This window comes from Neoarius graeffei, chromosome 20, assembly GCF_027579695.1.
Source record: "Neoarius graeffei isolate fNeoGra1 chromosome 20, fNeoGra1.pri, whole genome shotgun sequence".
NCBI classification, from domain to species: Eukaryota; Metazoa; Chordata; class Actinopteri; order Siluriformes; family Ariidae; genus Neoarius; species Neoarius graeffei.
In genome coordinates this window covers 33,728,032-33,747,717 of record NC_083588.1, presented here as the reverse complement: position 1 = coordinate 33,747,717, position 19,686 = coordinate 33,728,032, and the positions used below count along the sequence as shown (strand labels likewise).

Here is a 19,686-nt window from a genome sequence, read left to right as displayed (position 1 = left end):
TCTTTTAAGTTCATTTCTTAAGACACGTATTTTTAAGTATGTTACCTCGCTTGTTGACAGTTTCGGCGAACACTTCCACCTTCTTCAAAACAGTCACCAGATGTCGAGTGGTGACGTGCCTTATCAGCTGATGTTACTCTATGGAGGCGTGAACATCCCGCCCAATTTGACAGGTAGTCCACGCCTCCTGCGGTCAGGTCGCTGGCCCAGGACTGCGCTCCAGGTGTGTGACAGCGCGTACGCTCCCTCATCCCGGTTCATCGTCCTCTGCGCCCGCTTACGTATCTCCACTGCCTCCAAAATCCAACGCTGATATCTATTCTCTTCAGCGCGAATGACTCTGGCCTCTTCCCAATTCATAATATGATTTTGTCGTTTGCAGTGGTCTGAAATGGCTGATTTTAAGTTTTCTTGGTTTGCTTTTTCTTTTTCGGATCTTGTGAGTCTTTTTGTTGTTTCTTTTTCACATTCTAATTGGTGTTCTTTCCTGCCAGTGTGGAAGCATCTGCCCGTTTCACCAATATAGACTTTATTGCATGAACGGCAAGGGATTTCATAGATGATATTGCATTTATTGTCCAGTTGTATTTTATCTTTGGGGTGAACTAGCAGCTGTCGGAGGTTCTTGTATGGTTTGACCGGGGTGTTGATGTGGTATTTCCTCATGGATCATTGGATGCGTTCTGTAACTCCTTTTATATATGGTAATGTGACAAAGCCCCGGTTTGTTTTTTCTGTGTTTTTTCTTGTTTGTTTGTTTCTTTCCTTTTTTTGTGTCTGTGATTTTCCTTTTCGAATTGCCCACGGTGGATGTTGGCAGTTTTTTAATGCCTGTTGGATGTGTTGTTCCTCCTCCTGTCTGTCTTTCTCCTCCGTGATGTTCTGTGCTCGGTCGTATAGTGTTCTGATTACTGACATTTTGTGTGCGATGGGATGTTCAGATGTCCAGAGAAGATATTGGTCGGTATGTGTAGGTTTTCTGTATGTTGTAATTCTGATGTTCCCTTCTTCTGTGTGGTGTATTTTTAGGTCCAGAAATGCTATTGTCTTGTCCGTTTCCTCTTCGTGTGTGAATTTGATGTTGCCTGTCTTGTCTATGGAGTTTAGATGATCCGTGAATTGTTGTGTGTGACCTGTTTTGGTTATTTCAAGAATGTCATCAACGTATCTTTTCCAGAAGATAGGTTTGCAGTCATCCGGTGCTGTTTCTATGGCTCGGGTTTCCAGATCCTCCATAAAAAAGTTGCATAGAGTGGCAGATAGCGGGTCCCCCATTGCAAATCCCTCTTTTTGTCTGTAGATTGTACCTCTGTATTGGAAATATGTGGACGTGGAAATGAAATGTAATAGTTTTGTTATGTCCTGTGCTGTAAGTTTTGTACGTTTTTTCAGGGTTCTGTCTGCTTTTAACCGGTTTTCTACTATGTTGAGAGTGTTTGTGACCGGTGTTTTTGTAAAGAGGGATATGACGTCATGTGATACAAAGATTTCATCCTTTTTTATCTTGATTTCCTTTAGTTCTTTCGCCAGTTGTTTTGAGTTTTTGCAGTGGTATTCCGTGAGTCCGAGGAGTGGTTTAATTATGTCTGCCAGTGTCTTGGAAAGGTTGTAAGTAACTGATCCTATACTGTCTACTATGGGTCTTAGTGGTGCTCCGGGTTTATGAATTTTCGGTGTGCCGTATATCCGGGGGGTGATGTCTGCTGTGGGGATGAGGTGGTTGTATGTTTATCAATTTTGTTGTCATCCATTAACGGTTTGAGTAATAGTTTTAGTCTTTTTTTCTTTTCCTCCGTCGGGTCTTTTTTGAGTATTTCATATGTGTATGGGTCCGTGAGCATTTCATTCATTTGTTTTTCATATTGATTAGTGTCCATGATAACCGTGGTCCTCCCTTTATCAGCCGGTAGTATTGTTATTTTCTTGTTCTTTGTGAGTGTTCTGATGGCTTCCATTTCCTGTTTTGTTGTGTTTCTGGGTGGCAGTTTAGCTGAGGTGAGGATGCCTGCTATTTCGTTCCTTAATGCGGCTTTCTGTCCTTGGTCCTGTAACATGTTGCATGCTAGTTCCGTAGCCAGTATGAATTCTTCATTTGGGATTTTATTTGGTGTGATGGCATAGTTTAGTCCCCGTGAGAGTAGCTATAGTGCGTTCTGCTGTTGTTAGTGTGTGTTTAGACAGGTTGCATATCCATTTTTCATTTATTTGTTTGTCCTTGCATTTATTTTGTTTCTTTTTGATAAGCCTATTTAGTTTTTTAATATGGCGTGTTTTTGTTTTTGAGAATTCTTGTTCTTGTATTGCATTTAGATGTTCTTCCATACTTTTTTCCATGTCACTGCGGAGTTTGAACCGGAGTTTGAAATCTTGTGTTCTTTGTGTTATTTCTGTATTTAAATTGTTGATTTTGTTTGTCGTGCATCTAATTCTTTCTCTTACCAGAGTCATTCGCGCTCTTTCGATGGTCCTTTCCGCGTTTTTTGTTGGTATTGGATTTTTTATGTAGAGGCTTGCTGGAATGACGCCTTCGTCCCGGCAGCGGAGATTGAAGCGGAGATGGTTTCTTTGTCGCGCCAGTTTTTTCTTTAGTTTTTCCAGGCAGCGTACCTCTTTGGCACAATCTTCTTGACGTTCACGCCTCCATAGAGTAACATCAGCTGATAAGGCACGTCACCACTCGACATCTGGTGACTGTTTTGAAGAAGGCGGAAGTGTTCGCCGAAACTGTCAACAAGCGAGGTAACATACTTAAAAATACGTGTCTTAAGAAACGAGCTTAAAAGAATAGTGTAGCGCGGACAATGAATGGGTGGAGCACAGAGGACGGCAGGACAACGTTTGGAGGTAGTGACAGCGTATTTATTAGTAAACTTTTCAGTCTAATAATCGCAGCACACAGACACACACTCAGCCTCCAATCCCGGGTCGCGCTCCCTCTGCTCTCTCTCAGCCTCCTAAAATAGGGAGCGGTTTACTGGGAAAACACACACAAAACACAGGTTAATTACAGTCAGGTGTAGCGAATCTGCCACTCACCTTCCCCGGCTCCACCCTCCTGTCACAGACCGATGCTTGACCACGCCCCCGCTGCCACATACCCCCACCGCCCGACTCAGGCCGGGCGCCCGTCCGGCCCGCAGCCGACTCCCCCCCCCTTGACGGGAGAGGAAGTCCGCCACGACCATCTGCGCCCCCGGCCTGTGGACCACCTTGAAGTTGAAGGGTTGGAGTGCCAGATACCAACGGGTGATCCGCGCGTTGGCATCCTTCATGCGGTGGAGCCACTGGAGGGGCGCGTGGTCCGAACAGAGGGTGAAAGAGCGCCCCAGCAGGTAGTAACGGAGGGCGAGGACCGCCCACTTGATCGCCAGGCACTCTTTCTCAATGGTGCTGTAGCGCCCCTCACGCACTGACAGCTTGCGGCTGATGTATAGGACTGGGCGGTCCTCCCCCTCCACCTGCTGGGACAAAACGGCCCCCAGCCCTCTGTCCGACGCATCCGTCTGCAACAAAAAAGGGAGAGAGAAGTCAGGGGAGTGTAAGAGTGGCCCCCCACACAGTGCAGCCTTTACCTCAGAGAAAGCCCGCTGGCACTGCTCCGTCCACTGGACCGGATCTGGCGCCCCCTTTTTAGTGAGGTCAGTCAGCGGGCTGGTGACGTCCGAATAATTAGGTATAAACCTACGATAGTAGCCAGCCAGCCCCAGGAACTGTCTCACCCCCTTTTTGGTCTTGGGCCTCGGGCAGGCCACAATCGCTGCCGTCTTATTAATTTGGGGACGCACCTGCCCGTTGCCCAAGTGGAAGCCCAGATACCGTACTTCCACCCACCCAGTCGCACACTTCTTCGGGTTGGCAGTGAGTCCCGCCCGCCTCAGCGACCTAAGGACGGCCCTCAGGTGCTGCAGGTGCCGCTGCCAGTCATTGCTATAAATGATGATGTCGTCTAGGTACGCGGCCGCATAGGTGGCGTGCGGCCGGAGGACCCGGTCCATCAGCCGCTGAAACGTAGCGGGCGCCCCAAACAACCCAAACGGAAGTGTGACGAACTGGTGTAAGCCGAACGGTGTGGAAAAGGCCGTTTTCTCTCGGGATAATGGAGTCAAGGGGATCTGCCAATATCCCTTCGTCAAATCCAGTGTCGAGTAAAAGCGAGCCGTGCCTAGTCGATCAAGCAGCTCATCAATACGAGGCATTGGGTACGCGTCGAATTTAGACACCGCGTTGCCTTTTCTATAGTCCACACAGAACCGGACCGACCCGTCAGCCTTGGGAACCAAGACCACCGGGCTGCTCCAGTCACTGTGGGACTCCTCGACGATGCCCATTTCGAGCATGGCCTGAAGTTCTTCCCGAACCACCTTTTTTTTGTGTTCGGGTAATCTATAAGGGCGGCTACGCACTACCACCCCCGGGGGCGTCTCTATGTGGTGTTCTATGAGGTTAGTGCGACCGGGCAGGGGCGAGAACACATCCGAAAACTCGGCCTGCAACTGGGCGACCTCCGCGAGTTGGGTCGGGGAGAGGTGGTCTCCACAGGGGACCGGTGAGGTATGTGATGCCAATGACCCTTTAGGGACCTCCGGCCCCAGCTCCGCCTTCTCCGGAACTACCGACACCAACGCCACGGGGACCTCCTCATTCCAGAGTTTCAGCAGATTGAGGTGGTAGATCTGTAGCGCCCCTCCCTGTCCGTTCGCCTAACCTCATAGTCGACGTCCCCGACTCACCGTGTGACCTCAAAGGGTCCTTGCCACTTGGCGATTAATTTGGAGCTCGACGTGGGCAACAGGACGAGTACCTTATCTCCCGGAGTGAACTCTCTAAGGCGCGTGCCCTTGTTGTACAGGCGGGCTTGCCGTTCCTGGGCCTGCCGCAAATTCTCCTGAGTTAGGTGGGTGAGCGTGTGGAGTTTTGCGCGCAGATCCATAACGTACTGAATTTCGTTTTTGCTCTGTGAAGGTCCCTCCTCCCAATTTTCCCGCAGTACATCTAAGATGCCGCGCGGCTTACGCCCGTATAATAATTCAAACGGGGAGAACCCCGTGGAGGCTTGGGGGACCTCTCGCACTGCAAACAACAAGGGTTCGAGCCACTTATCCCAGTTACGTGCGTCCTCACTTACGAATTTTTTAATAATATTCTTGAGGGTGCGATTGAACCGTTCAACTAAACCGTCCGTCTGTGGGTGATAAACGCTGGTGCGGATCGGCTTAATACCTAGTAGCCCATACAGTTCGCTCAGTGTCCTTGACATAAACGAGGTGCCTTGGTCAGTCAGAATCTCTTTCGGGATTCCAACCCGGGAGATGACGTGGAAGAGGGCCTCTGCAATACTGCGTGCTGAGATATTGCGAAGAGGCACCGCTTCCGGGTATCGCGTTGCATAGTCCACCAGAACTAATATAAAGCGGTACCCTCGTGTTGACCGATCTAATGGCCCGACGAGATCCATCCCAATTCTTTCGAACGGGGTCTCGATTAATGGTAGGGGGCGCAAGGGCGCTTTTGGAATGGCCGCTGGATTTACTAACTGGCATTCGTGGCACGCCGTACACCACTTACGGACGTCGCCGCGAATCCCCGGCCAATAGAATCGAGCCATTATCCGGGCGAGTGTCTTATCCTGCCCGAGGTGTCCAGCCATGGGATTAAAGTGGGCCGCCTGGAATACCAATTCCCGGCAGCTCTTTGGAATTAATAACTGGGTGACTCGCTCTTTCGTCTGAGTGTCCTGCGTCACTCGGTATAATCTATCCTTCAAAATGGAAAAATAGGGGAAGGACGGGGTGGCGTTCGGCTGGAGCATTTGACCATCGATTACTCTCACTTGGTCAAACGCGTGTCGCAGAGTCTCGTCTCGCGATTGTTCCAGTGGGAAATCCACGAGGGATTCCCCAATAGAAAGAGGAGGGGCCAGCGGCTCCTCACCCTGTCGCGGAGATGACGTAGACCGCTCTGCGACCGCCGCTCCAGCCAAAGCGACACCGGGACCCTCCCCCGTCAACCGGCAGGACCCACTCTTTACTAGGCGTGCCATTAAACCCCGAAATCCCGGCCAATCGGTCCCCAAGATCAAAGAGTGGGTAAGGCGAGGATTAACCGCCGCCTTCACTATAGATTTTTCCCCTCTAAAATATATGTGGACCGACACCAACGGGTAGCTGTGAATATCCCCGTGCACACACAACACCTTCACCCCTTGTGCTCCCCCCAATGCCTCGTCTTGCACCAGGCTTTGGCGGATCGAGGTCTTATTGCAGCCTGAATCCACCAACGCCTGATATGTAGCCCCTTGTACACTTACCGGTATGCGATACGCTCCGGCCCGATCGAGGGCAGCCTCTGGCGCGTCGGGGATCCGCACCACCGCCCCCACCTCCATCGCTGCACATTGTTGCTGCAGGTGGCCCGGTTCCCCGCAGCGCCAGCAAACCGGCCCGGGCCTTCCCTCTGCAGCTGTGTTCTGGGGCTCACTCACCTGAAGGGGGGGAGAGACAGACACAGAAGGGAGAAATGGGAGGGCACCACGGGTGCGGCGGGCCGGCTGGGGTGGAGCCGGCCCCCGCCTCCGTGGTGGGGGAATGGGGCGAGGACGGGACACGGGAGGAGGGGGGGAAGACAGAGAGAGAGAAGAGGAGACAGAAGACGATGTCATCCGTTGTCCTGCCACCGGAACAGCCGCCAGATGATCCTCCGCCAGTCCTACGGCCTGATCCAGCGACGCTGGGCGGTGGCACTGGACCCACTCCGCGGTTCCGGCTGGTAAGTGGGCACCGAACTGTTCCAGTGCCACCTGGTCGATGATTCCCTCGGCGTCGCGATCTTCGGCCCTCAGCCACCGCCAGCAGGCGTCCCGGAGCTGCTGGCCGAACGCAAACGGGCTGCCGACTTCCTCCATCCGCAGCGCGCGGAAGCGCTGGCGCTGCTGCTCCGGCGTGCGCCCCACGCGCTGGAGGACGGCCCGGCGAAGGTCAGCGTAGGCCAGCCGGCGGTCGGCGGGGAGCTGTAATGCGGCCAGCTGCGCCTCTCCAGTCAGGAGGGGGAGGAGGCGCGCCGCGCGCTGCTCCATCGGCCACCCCGAGGCTTCGGCGACCTGCTCGAACAAGGTGATGAAAGCCTCGGGGTCGTCCTGTGGGCCCATCTTGGTCACAGTGAGGGGAGACGGGCCCGCGGCCGGGGCGCTGGTGGACCCCGCCGACGCGAGGAGCCGCCGGAACGCCTCTCGATCTTCCTGTTGAGCCAGCACCAGGGCTTCGAAGCGGCGCTCCTGCTCCTTTCGGAGCGTGATGAGTGCCTGGTGCTGGCTCTGCTGAGCCGTGGCGAGGGCGTGGACCAAGTCCGCGAACGGGGAGGATTCCATGGAGCTGCAGCACTGGTGCTCCACCTTTTCCCGGGTTTCGGCACCACTGTAGCGCGGACAATGAGTGGGTGGAGCACAGAGGACGGCAGGACAACGTTTGGAGGTAGTGACAGTGTATTTATTAGTAAACTTTTCAGTCTAATAATCGCAGCACACAGACACACACTCAGCCTCCAATCCCGGGTCGCGCTCCCTCTGCTCTCTCTCAGCCTCCTAAAATAGGGAGCGGTTTACTGGGAAAACACAAAACACAGGTTAATTACAGTCAGGTGTAGCGAATCTGCCACTCACCTTCCCCGGCTCCACCCTCCTGTCACAGACCGATGCTTGACCACGCCCCCGCTGCCACAAATAGTTATAATTATCAGACATAATGAATTTTCACTACATATGAACAGGCTTAATGTTGAGCAATATAAGATTTATTCCTCAAAATTTGAATGAGAAATTCAAAAGTATGTGGATTCCATGAATGATTTCACAAATTTTCAATATGCATACTGCCTGAGACACACACACACACACACACAGCCTTCCTCTTTGAACTTTTTGTGCCATGTCCAAATCTGCATTGCAGTTGGTGCATTTTTAGAGAATTCTCTCATAAACGCACACTGCACTGTCTTGTTCGACTGTGTTTGAGCGTACTCTAACACACAAAACGCCTTTTCTTTTCCAGTGAATGGCATTTCTATGCCTAAAAAGATTAAAACAATAACCCTAACCCTGATCCCAACCTTAATTACCTTAACCCTGATCCTAACCATGAGCCTAACCCTAATCCTAACCCTAATTACCCTAACCCTAATCTCATCTCATCTCATTATCTCTAGCCGCTTTATCCTTCTACAGGGTCGCAGGCAAACTGGAGCCTATCCCAGCTGACTACGGGCGAAAGGCGGGGTACACCCTGGACAAGTCGCCAGGTCATCACAGGGCTGACACATAGACACAGACAACCATTCACACTCACATTCACACCTACGGTCAATTTAGAGTCACCAGTTAACCTAACTGGTCTATGTCTTTGGACTGTGGGGGAAACCGGAGCACCCGGAGGAAACCCACGCGGACACGGGGAGAACATGCAAACTCCACACAGAAAGGCCCTCGCCAGCCCCGGGGCTCGAACCCAGGACATTCTTGCTGTGAGGTGACAGCGCTAACCACTACACCACTGTGCCGCCCCACCCTAACCCTAATCCAAACTCTAATCCTAACCCTAATCCTAAGTACTGGTATTAGAACCTTTTATTTATTTGGGTTTTAAGAAGGTTCTTAAAACTGAACAACATATTATTTTTAAGAAACTCAGTGTTAAAAAAATGACTCCCACATTTTTTAAAAAACCTACTTCCTATCTACCCCATCTGTAGTGGTGGATGATTACCACACACAATCAATTGGATTTGCTTTCCTGTAATGAGGAGGAAAAAAACCCTCAAAACCTGTTGATTAAAAACTAATTTGTTCTGGAAGTCTCGAGGCAGTTCAATTCGAACTGAAAACTGTGACTCAACCAAAAATTCCAAATCATTGGTATACACTAACAGTAAAGGTTTTTGCTGAGACAAACGTGACAGAATCCCTCACCAAAGCTGCAATTATGTAGTTTTATTTAACTTCCTGTACCCTGAAGCAGTCCAGTAAAAAAGTTGTTCTGGTTACTAACGCTTCTCTTTATGGCCTCTGTGCATCATACTGTTGTTGGTGCCCACAGTATTCTTCTTTCTAAAAGTTTGTCCTGAGAAAGAATAGATTATTCTGATTCAAGAAGATAGAAAGCCTTTTTTCACATACACAATACAGTACTGTGAGATTCAATTCATCGTGTATCCCAACTTGTTAGGACATTTGGGTCAGACATGATAAACCACCACTGAAGCAGAAAGCATGTTAAAGGGCTTTACTCAAGGGCCCAACAGTGACAGATAGACAGTGAACCTCCAGCCACCCATCTGATCAGCTTTAAACACTGAGCCACCACTCCCCCCATAGATTAAAGTGCCATTCCACCATTGGATGTATTCTTTGGCATAAAATACAATATATTTTGACAACATATATAAATGGTATCACTAGATAGAGAAATCTTTTAGCTTCAAAATGATATATCAAACATAATTTTTTGACAACGACAAGTATATTAATTTTGCGACCAAAGTCACCTACCCTTTTAATTTCCGCGCATGATGTCATCGGCGGGTTCCCCTTCTTGTGTACCACGTGACATGTGACGTGGCACATATCAGCAATGGCGGATAGAACGCGATAAAAATAATACCAATAAATCTAGCTAATACCAATAAATCTAGCTAACTGAAAGATTAACTCAAAATTTTTCGCAATTTTTTTGGCCCCCATATACGAGGAGAAATGACTCTTTCACTTTGGGGGTTTCCTGGTCTAAAAATAGACCGACACGTGGTACACAAGAAGGTGAACCTGCCGATGACATCACGTTTCACTACCGCGCGGAAATTAAAAGGGTAGGTGACTTTGGTCACAAAATTAATATACTTGTCGTTGTCAAAAAAATTATGTTTGATATATCATTTTGAAGCTAAAAGATTTCTCTGTCTAGTCATGTTGTCATAAAATATATTGTATTTTATGCCAAAGAATACATCCAATGGTGGAATGGCACTTTAAGAGTAACAGTAGATAGCAGTAGATTTTGATTTAACTGATGCATTAATAGGCTAGTAAGGTGCTTTAACCATAACTCTGATACTTAATAGTATGTTCGTTATCATCATTCACGAATTAGTGGAAGGCTTACCCCAGATCCTGAATGTCGCATATTGAACAGAGGCTACTAAATCGAATTATATCTTATTGCATCGTGTCAGAGCAGATTCAGTAATCAGCAAATATCAAATAATTGCGTTAAGAATCAAAATCATATTATATTGTGTGGAAGCCTAAGGTTTAGTAGATTAGATATTGGGTTGAAAAATTCTGGAGTATTCTGGAGGTTCTGAATTACTGACTGGAAGGAGGTGAATTTAAATCCCAGTCCAACATTTTTTACACAATTACACCAACAATACCAAAAAACAGATTATTTGTTGCCCTTGTCATGCAGAAGAGTAAAGGTCAGTGTAGGTTTCACCAAAAGCATGCACAATGTCTTAGAAAGAAATCACCTAGGCCTTAGGCCTTGTACATAAAGCAGTGTTTTTTGATGAAAGAACAAAGAAATGAAAGGGTTTTTTTATCTGAACATTATTTCAACAAAACTTTAAGCAAATAAGCCAGAGGAAATTAATTTTCATGGTATGTTATTTATTTATCTTACCTCTCATAAAGAGTCGAGTGAAGGAAAAAGAGGAGTCAAAAAGTGTGCTGTGTTTCCTCTGATATTGTGCTGAACCCTTCATGAAAGTGATAAAAATGTACTTTAGAAGACACCTTTGTACATCTATTATATGTAATATATCAGTTTCCAGCTGATCCAGTGCCACAAAGTGCCACTTTCTTCACTTGCGGCATAGTATCACAGTATCACTCGCTTTACATCCAGTGGCACATATTAGGAAATATTCAGAGCTACAGACAGACTATGGCTTGAGCCACACTAATCAGACTCTCCTCTACTGTAGGACTCTGTGTTCTTTTTCAGAGTTGTCAGATGTGTGTAACATGTGGGACTTTGATATAAAACACCCCTTTCTTCTGCGGGGTAAAGGAAATGGTTCATTTACATAACTGCCAAAAAGTCTACAAAGTTTTCTGTGCTTTGGAACAAAATGAAACAGAACAGTCTAGTCTACACCTGCTTCTCCATATCACCTGCGTTTCACACACGATGTGGCCAAGAGAATAGTGCTCACAAATCCTTAAGTTAACCCTTTTATCATCAATTGTTCAAAGATCCTTCATGATTTTTACAATAAACCCACTGAAAACACAAGCTTTCCATGAATAAGGACATTCTACAACAAAAGGATCAAATAAAACAAAATGACAAAATCATGACCAGATATCACTGTTTCCTTCTTGAAGAAAAATGAGCAACGATATTGTTGCCTGTTCTGGGTTCAACGATTATGACCATAAAGAGAAATTCCTAACAGAAACACACCTCTTCAGCATTGTATATTTGTTGTATAAGGTGACGTGTGATCCCACTGAGTGTATTTTAGAATATCTGAATTACAGAGTGCTCCGTCTCACTGGGTGACGTATGAGGGTAAAACAGGAAAACCAGCTCACACTTTCTCAGAGATGGGAGGTAGCCCGAACCGACTATCAAACCATTTTTGAAGAGGAGCTCATATCCAGCAGGGATTAATGACTATGTAGTTAAGCCTACTGTTTCTATTTAAAGAATGTTTTGGATTGTTCACCTGGTTTCCGCTGTCATATAGAATAGTCCAGCAATAACATATTACGAATGGTGTATTAACATGCATTCAGTGTTATTTACATATTTGTGAACATACACCATATACCCAAAGGTAGTAGACACATAACCATCACATCCACATGTGCTTTTTGAACAACCCATTCCAAATTTAGTCTCCACTTTGATGTTATAACTTCCATTCTTCTGGGATGGCTTTCCACTAGATTTTGGAGTGTAGCTGTGTGGATTGGTGCTCATTCAGCTACAAGAGCATTAGTGAGGTCAGGCACTGATGTTGGTTGAGGAGGCCTGGGGTACAATTATTGTTCCAGTTCATCCCAAAGGTGGTCAGTGGGATTGAGGTCAGGGCTCTATACAGGACGCTCAAGTTCTTCCATTTCCATCCATCCATCCATTATCTGTAGTTGCTTATCCTGTACAGGGTCGCAGGCAAGCTGGAGCCTATCCCAGCTGACTATGGGCAAGAGGTGGGGTACACCCTGGACAAGTCACCAGGTCATTGCAGGGCTTACACATAGAGACAAACAACCATTCACATTCACACCTACGGTCAATTTAGAGCCACCAATTAGCCTAACCTGCATGTCTTTGGACTGTGGGGGAAACCGGAGTACCCAGAGGAAACCCACACAGACACGGGGAGAACATGCAAACCCCTCACAGAAAGGCCCTCGTCGGCTGCTGGGCTCAAACCCAGGACCTTCTTGCTGTGAGGTGACAGTGCTAACCACTACACCACCGTGCCAGCGTGCTTGGTGATCTGGAGGCTAATTTGTTGGTTGGTGTTGTACTTTCATTACTCCCATGAGAAGTTACAGGGGCACATTTCTAACACAGTTACAATGGTTTAAAAACCATTGTAACTGTGTTAGAAATGTGCCCCTGTAACTTCTCATGGGAGTAATGACACAGACTTCTCATGGGAGTAATGACACAGACGTCAGGGATATCTGTCAGGTTTTCACTGTAAAAAATGATTTGTTGTTTTAACTTTAAAAAGTTAGTACCCGGGCGGCACGGTGGTGTAGTGGTTAGTGCTGTCGCCTCACAGCAAGAAGGTCCGGGTTTGAGCCCTGTGGCCGGCGAGGGCCTTTCTGTGCGGAGTTTGCATGTTCTCCTTGTGTCCGCATGGGTTTCCTCCGGGTGCTCCGGTTTCCCCCACAGTCCAAAGACACGCAGGTTAGGTTAACTGGTGACTCTAAATTGACCGTAGATGTGAGTGTGAATGGTTGTCTGTGTCTATGTGTCAGCCCTGTGATGACCTGGCGACTTGTCCAGGGTGTACCCCGCCTTTCGCCTGTAGTCAGCTGAAATAGGCTCCAGCTTGCCTGCGACCCTGTAGAACAGGATAAAGCAGCTAGAGATAATGAGATGAGATGAAGTTAGTACCCAGGCTACCTTAAAATTTTGAGTTCATTGAAACTCATATAATAAGTTAAATTGTTTGCCTCACTGTGTTAACTTACTATATTAATTTCACTGAACTCAAAATTTTAAGGCAGCCCAAGTACTAACTTTTTTAAGTTAAAACAACAAATCATTTTTTACAGTGAACACAAAAGATCAATAGCTTCTTTCCTCACTCACCATTTTCCAGTGATGTTCAACAGCAGTAATGAGAAATCCAACATAGAAGTAATGGAAACCATGAAGAAGAAGAAGAAGCAAACCATGGGCTCAAAGGTTCAGAGTGCAATGCAGCAATACGACAGAACTGCAGTTGTTACAGCAAAGACTTGGCTCAGCTAATTATGACAAGCACTGTGGTGTTGGCAGCAGTATTAGCATGAAAGTTGAACTTTGGTACCTTATCTGTTTGAGGCACACTGTAAAAAATGATTTGTTGTTTTAACTTAAAGTTAGTGTCCGGGCTGCCTTAAAATTTTGAGCTCATTGAAATTAATATAGTAAGTTAGCACAATGAGGCAAACAATTTAACTTACTATATGAATTTCAGTGAACTCAAAATTTTAAGGCAGCCCGGACACAGACGCGCAGCTTGTGAACAGGCAAGGCAGGCAACTGCTTGGGCCCCCTGGCCCAGGGGCCCCCGAGAGTCAGGGCCCGAGGGCTTATTTATTTTGTTTTTTATTGTTTTTATTGTTCTTTACCATTGTATTTTCACATTTGGAATTTAAAAAACTTTGGTTTCATACATTTTTCATTGGTGTCAGATTATTTATAACATATTGGTGATGAACACTGGTCAGAAGGGCCCCCTGGAAATTTTTGCTTGGGGCCACAACAGACTAGAATCGCCTCTGCCCGGACACTAACTTTTTTAAGTTAAAACAACAAATCATTTTTAGATGATGAGTTGAGATAGCTGGGAAGACTCAAGGACGAAAGTGCTGCTGCTTCATACTCTTTATGTAGAGGATGAAACAAGGGCCAAATCTTTTTGGTGCCACTATAAGTAGGTAGTCGAAGGCTGTTGTGGGTAAGGTAGAAAAATGGAAAGAAGTCAACTCAGAATTTCATTACAGAATAAATCTTGGACTCGGTCGAATATATTTCGTGTTAATTATAAAGATTAATATCCAAGTCGTTGAGGGTGGATTTTCCTTTAATCTTGCTTAACCTGTAAAAGGATGTTGATTTTACTCAAGTGTGTGTCTACCAAAGCAAACAAAATATATTCTTTATAATCTCTGCGCCTATCTAAAGCAGCTTGCGTAAACAGAAGTACGAGAGCAGCATATTTGAAGACAAATAAGGGGCATCCGTAAATTCTATTCAGGGCGGAAAAAATGACAGCGGCCGAGTTTTAATACCATGCTGCTGACATCACCGGGAGGAAGACGGAACGCGCGGATTGGACGACGGCCCTAGCCAATCAGCGCGCACGACGGACACGCGCAGACGGGAAGCGTTTAAAAAAGATTGGGGGAAAAGTGTGGCGTTGTGACGCTTCTCCTCATGCGGGGAACAACGGGATAGTAACCGAGGAAGCAAATCCCCCCAACATCAGCACCGGGCTCAACTTTTACCACCGATATCTGCTGAAGCAGGATAACTGTTCTTCACATTAACCCAACTGACGCATTTCTTCACTACTTAACTCGACTTTAATAAAAAAATATATATATATTTTTAAAATGTCACAGCACTTCAGAAGCGGGCCAGCTTTCGGACTTTCAGCGGAGGTGAAAAGTAAGGTAGGATACATGTTCTCGCGATAGCAGCGCGTTCAGAGTGTGGCGGGAGCGCGCGAGGCGCACTGGGGCTTTAAACTAGGAGGCGGTGGCTGCGCTGGCTGCGCTGGCTCTGATGCTCCGGAGTGTAAACCATTAGCGCTGTGACTCTCTGCAGGCCTAGTTTATACCGAGTGTGTGTGAACAACAACAAAAGAGTGTTTCCATACTGTGTGTGTGTAGCTCTGTTTCTGCATGTCTAGGCCTTTGTGAGGACCTTAAAGGACTAAATGTCCTCAAAGTGAGTGTCAGAAGTCCTCACAGTCACCTGGGACTCACAAAACTATAGTGTTTCTAATGCTTTTATTTGAAAAACTATACAATCCAAAATGTTTCCATTTAGTTACTGAGGAAAAGGTTAGGGTTAAGTGTAAGTTTAGCTACAGGAATCATTATGTCAGAGTGTGTGTGTGTGTGTGTGTGTGTGTGCTCTGAGAAGTAAAGGTATTGTTGCTGGTATTGTTCATATACTTAAAAAAAGAAATTAAATTAAAGATATATAATTGGACCATTAATGAACCTTTAAAGTTTGACTCTAAAGTTAATTAAAATAACACTACATATCAAACCCTGGGCAAAATACACACAGCAAAGGCACAAAAGAAAGTACAGCAACAAGGAAAAGTACAATTTAGTACCTTTAGTTATGATGAGAGAGGGAGAGAGAGAGAGAGAGGGAATGTGGATGTGTGATAACCCTGTGTGAAAGCCATGCATGAACATGATTATTGACTCCTTTTAAAACAACGGCAGTTTTTCTCCCTGTTCTCTATTCTGTGTTTGTTGTACACTTTTTTGTGAGAAAGTAACAAGTGATAAATGTGGGATCCCACAATTGTTTGGATTTTTTTTTTAAATTTGAACATATGGAGAAACAATTAAAGGTAAATATTAATTAAAAATGAAAGGTTCTGTGTAGAGCCCACGTTGATCTTATGAAACAGTTGGATGCGTTGGATTTCTGTTGTATTTCATTCACCTTTAAAAAGGACCTTTTGAAAGGATTTCTTTGACACCTTTGGCTCAGTTCCTGTTCCTCTGTGGGACTCATTACAGGTTCATTAGAACCCGCAGGAACCCTTTATACTGATTTAAGAATATACAGAAGAAACTTTTCAGAAATCGGAAACCTTTTTAAACGATCTGAAGAAACCCTTGAGTCTATCAGTTTTATTGTTTATGGGTTGCACACTGAATGGACTTCATGTACAGTTGTACTGTACCACTTCAAGCCCAAATGTTTCTTCTGTAAGATAGAGTGAGTGTAGTCTCTGAAATAATATATTATATAGACTATATCTGACACATGAGCATCATTAGCCCAGAATCAGCAGAAGACATTTTGCCCATGAAAGGCCACAGTTTAAATATTTGTGACTGAACTGGCTGTCGTAGCTGCATTTTATGACCCACAGCTTACTCAGGCATGACCCATACACGTTACATAGGCAACAAGAGTCTGCAAATGGTCAAGAGATACACGCTATATTTTCTGTACCCCCACACACAGTGTTATTTTAAATTTGTGGCTAACCTTTTGAGACCCAAACCATAATGATGTATGTGTTGTAGTGTTGTGTTGTAGAACTTGAGACCAGTCTTGAGACCCCTTTTTGAAGGTCTTGGGTCTTGTCTCAGAATCGACTGCATTTTTACTTGGTCTTGTCTCAGTCTCAGACATAGAGGACTCGGAATTTTATTTCAAGACCATAACTGTGGAGATTGCTTGTGAATTTTTGGATTTATTTGGTAACATCGTTACTGTGATTGGATCTAAAACTTCCCGCTTCAAATGCAACCAATAACATGAGTCATTGCTAATTTGAAATTTTCATGACTGTTAACATCTGTCACCCCTTCCCACCCCTCTTTACACACACTGGTCTGGTTCTGGTCTTGACTTGGTCTCACCCTGCCTTGGTCTTGGTCTTGACTTGGTCTGAACCCCTCAAAGTTATATGTCTTGTCTCGGCCTCAATACACTCTGGTCTTGGTCATGATTTGGTCTAGACTGCAAAACTAGTGTCTTGTAATTAATCCTCATTATTTATGTTTATTACCACATGATAACTGTGTCTGCAAACAGAAAGAAGTTTGGGAAAAGAGTAATAGCTGTCCTCACATGACGATATTACAAGGATATATATACACAAAGAAGCTTGCAGAAACTGTGATGAGGTGCACATAGGTACACATTCACAATATACCTTGCCATATTTCTCAGCATGCTCCAGGTGTTTAACCCATTGTAATGAGTGGCTCGGTGGATGTGAGGTGTATCCATGGCATTAGGTGTCTGTGTCCATCTGAGTGACAGGCCTGTGACTTTCTGTTCCCCAAATAAGGAAGAACAGGGCTCTCTCTGAGTCCACAGCCTCAGGAAAGTGGCGTATTGTAAACAGTTTGTGATTTAGGTGGAGTACCGCGGAACAGCTTAACCTAAGAAAGGAGAGATATGATACCACAGAGAAACTTTTACTCGAAAATCAAATGAGTATTTGCTGCTTTTTGGACAATCCTTGCTTCGGAATGTAGTGAATCTGAAAACAAGCTGACAGCTCAGAAAGTGATAATCCAGTAATATCATTCCCACACTTTTTATAAACACATTTATAAAATCACCTTTTAAAGTGGAGCATGCTCTTCTGAATAGTTAAACAGTCTTTGATTCAGATAACCCATAACAGCATGCACACCGTTTAGAATACACGAGAAAGACTGGTTTTGATTGCATTCCTCATGTCCACAGTGAGGGAGAAAAACAACAAATGAAGGCCTGAGCAGAATTCCTTGGCCGGAGACGACGGCTGTCCGTCTTGCATCCCATAAACGGACGTGGTTAGTGTGTGTAAGTGTTTCACTTTAAAAGGACAGCAGATCTTGGACGGAGAGAGAGAGAGAGAGAGAGAGAGAGATGGTGGTATAGTCAGCTGATGATGGATAGACAGCTGTATGGGGTGTGGCATAAAGCGATGTGTGTGTATGTATATGAAAGAATGATCAGTGAAACTCGTGTGTGTGTGTGTGTGTGTGTGTGTGAGAGAGACAGAGAGAGACAGAGAGAGGGAGAGAGGTATGTTTCTCCCAAGTTTGGTGTGCTGGAGTAGAAGCCAAGCAAACCCCTGCTGCTTTGAAATCAGTGTTATTGTTGGCACTCTTTCTTTCTCTCTCTCTCTCTCTCTCTCTCTCTCTCTCTCTCTCTCTTTCTCTTTCAGTTGTCAGACACAGGGAGTACAAACATTTCAGAAAAAGAGCAACACAACACAAAAATACAACAAAACATTTAAGTTGCTTCTGCAGGAATGCCTTTTTTCATATCCAGAAGCCACTTGTTTGGAAAAAAAAAGAAGGAAAGTAAGATCATTTATGGACAAACAACAGTGTTTATATTTGTGGACATTTATGGACAGAAACATCTTAATGGGATATTGATTTATAAACTGTGGTGGTGTGTGTTTTTATATATATATATATATATATATATATATATATATATATATATATATATATATATATATATATATAAGTATGATTAAACATTGGTGTGTAACTGAATTTGTCATGTCTTGGAAATACAATGCTTGGAATTTTCCACAAAGGAAGATTGGATGATGGATCTTGTGAAGTCTGGAAGAACCCACAGTTCTAGGTCTAACACGGCTTTATCTTAGGGAAGCTCTTGATGGTTTATGATTATAAAACCTTATTCAACTGATTATTGCTATAATTAAAGGGCTGTAAGTTAAACAGTGTACATTCTGTTTGTGAATACTTTGTGTAGTTATATGCTACAGGTAACTCTGATGCAATAAGTCAGTAATAACAACATGAAACTATGGTAGATTTTAGAGAAGCTCCATGCCTCTTGTCTGTTAGAAGAAGCAGGAATATGTTAAAGATGCTACAGTGACCCCTGTTTGACATTTGACCTCCAGCTTGCACAGAAGTACGACCCTCAGAAGGAGGAAGACCTCAGGATTTGGATCCATGAGCTCACAGGACGCAAAATCCCAGACAACTTCATGGAGGGCCTTAAAGATGGAGTCATCCTGTGCGAGTGAGTACCAGCACCAGAATCGCAGAGTAATAATAATTATCACAGATAATGAGAACATTTTATGATATGGCTTAAGAGCTCTGGCACAGAATTTGTCAGGACAATGCACCACATAGCTGTATGTTTATGATAATCACCTAGATTTGCTGTTGAAATGTCAATTTTAGTTCTGTAAGTTAATATTAATACTTAACAGTTGAGGTTCTGTGATAGAGCACAGAAGATATTAAAATAAATAAACACCTCATTACAAAAAGCTTCATCATGTCACTGATTATACATTCTCTTATATTAAATAGCAAAAAAATTGACCAATACCTTCTGGCCAGTCACATTTATGGTATAATATGTAACAGCTCTGAAAGTCATTTATACAATAAATAATGTAAATCTGTGCTCGCTCTTTCTTTCTTTCTTTCTTTCTTTCTTTCTTTCTTTCTTTCTTTCTTTCTTTCTTTCTTTCTTTTCTTTTCTTTTCTTTCAACACAGACTCATCAATGCGCTCCAGCCTGGCTCTGTGAGAAAGATCAACAACTCCACTCAGAATTGGCATCAGGTGAATTTCTTTTCCAAAAAATCAGCACACTATGCTTTTCTATGAGCATGTAATAATTCCTACAAAGATTATGTTACATGGTACGGCTGTTAAATACACTGGACCTATTCATCCCTCTGTAAAATAATTCAGTGGTACGCCAAG

At 45.0% G+C, this 19,686-nt stretch overlaps 1 protein-coding gene across 11 annotated transcripts in view; it reads left to right on the top strand.

The window, feature by feature from the left end:
- LOC132868568 (TLC domain-containing protein 4-B-like) overlaps window positions 1-19,686 on the top strand; it is a 92,386-nt gene that overhangs the window by 58,335 nt on the left and 14,365 nt on the right. For 9 of the 11 annotated variants that reach the window (XM_060901547.1, XM_060901548.1, XM_060901543.1 and 6 more), the window contains 2 exons: window positions 18,865-18,986; window positions 19,476-19,542. In XM_060901547.1, coding sequence (XP_060757530.1) covers window positions 18,865-18,986; window positions 19,476-19,542 — 189 coding nt within the window. Of the gene's footprint in view, window positions 1-14,611; window positions 14,894-17,708; window positions 17,778-18,864; window positions 18,987-19,475; window positions 19,543-19,686 lie in introns of those variants that run through there. The other 2 variants (XM_060901549.1, XM_060901551.1) reach the window with 2 other exon arrangements.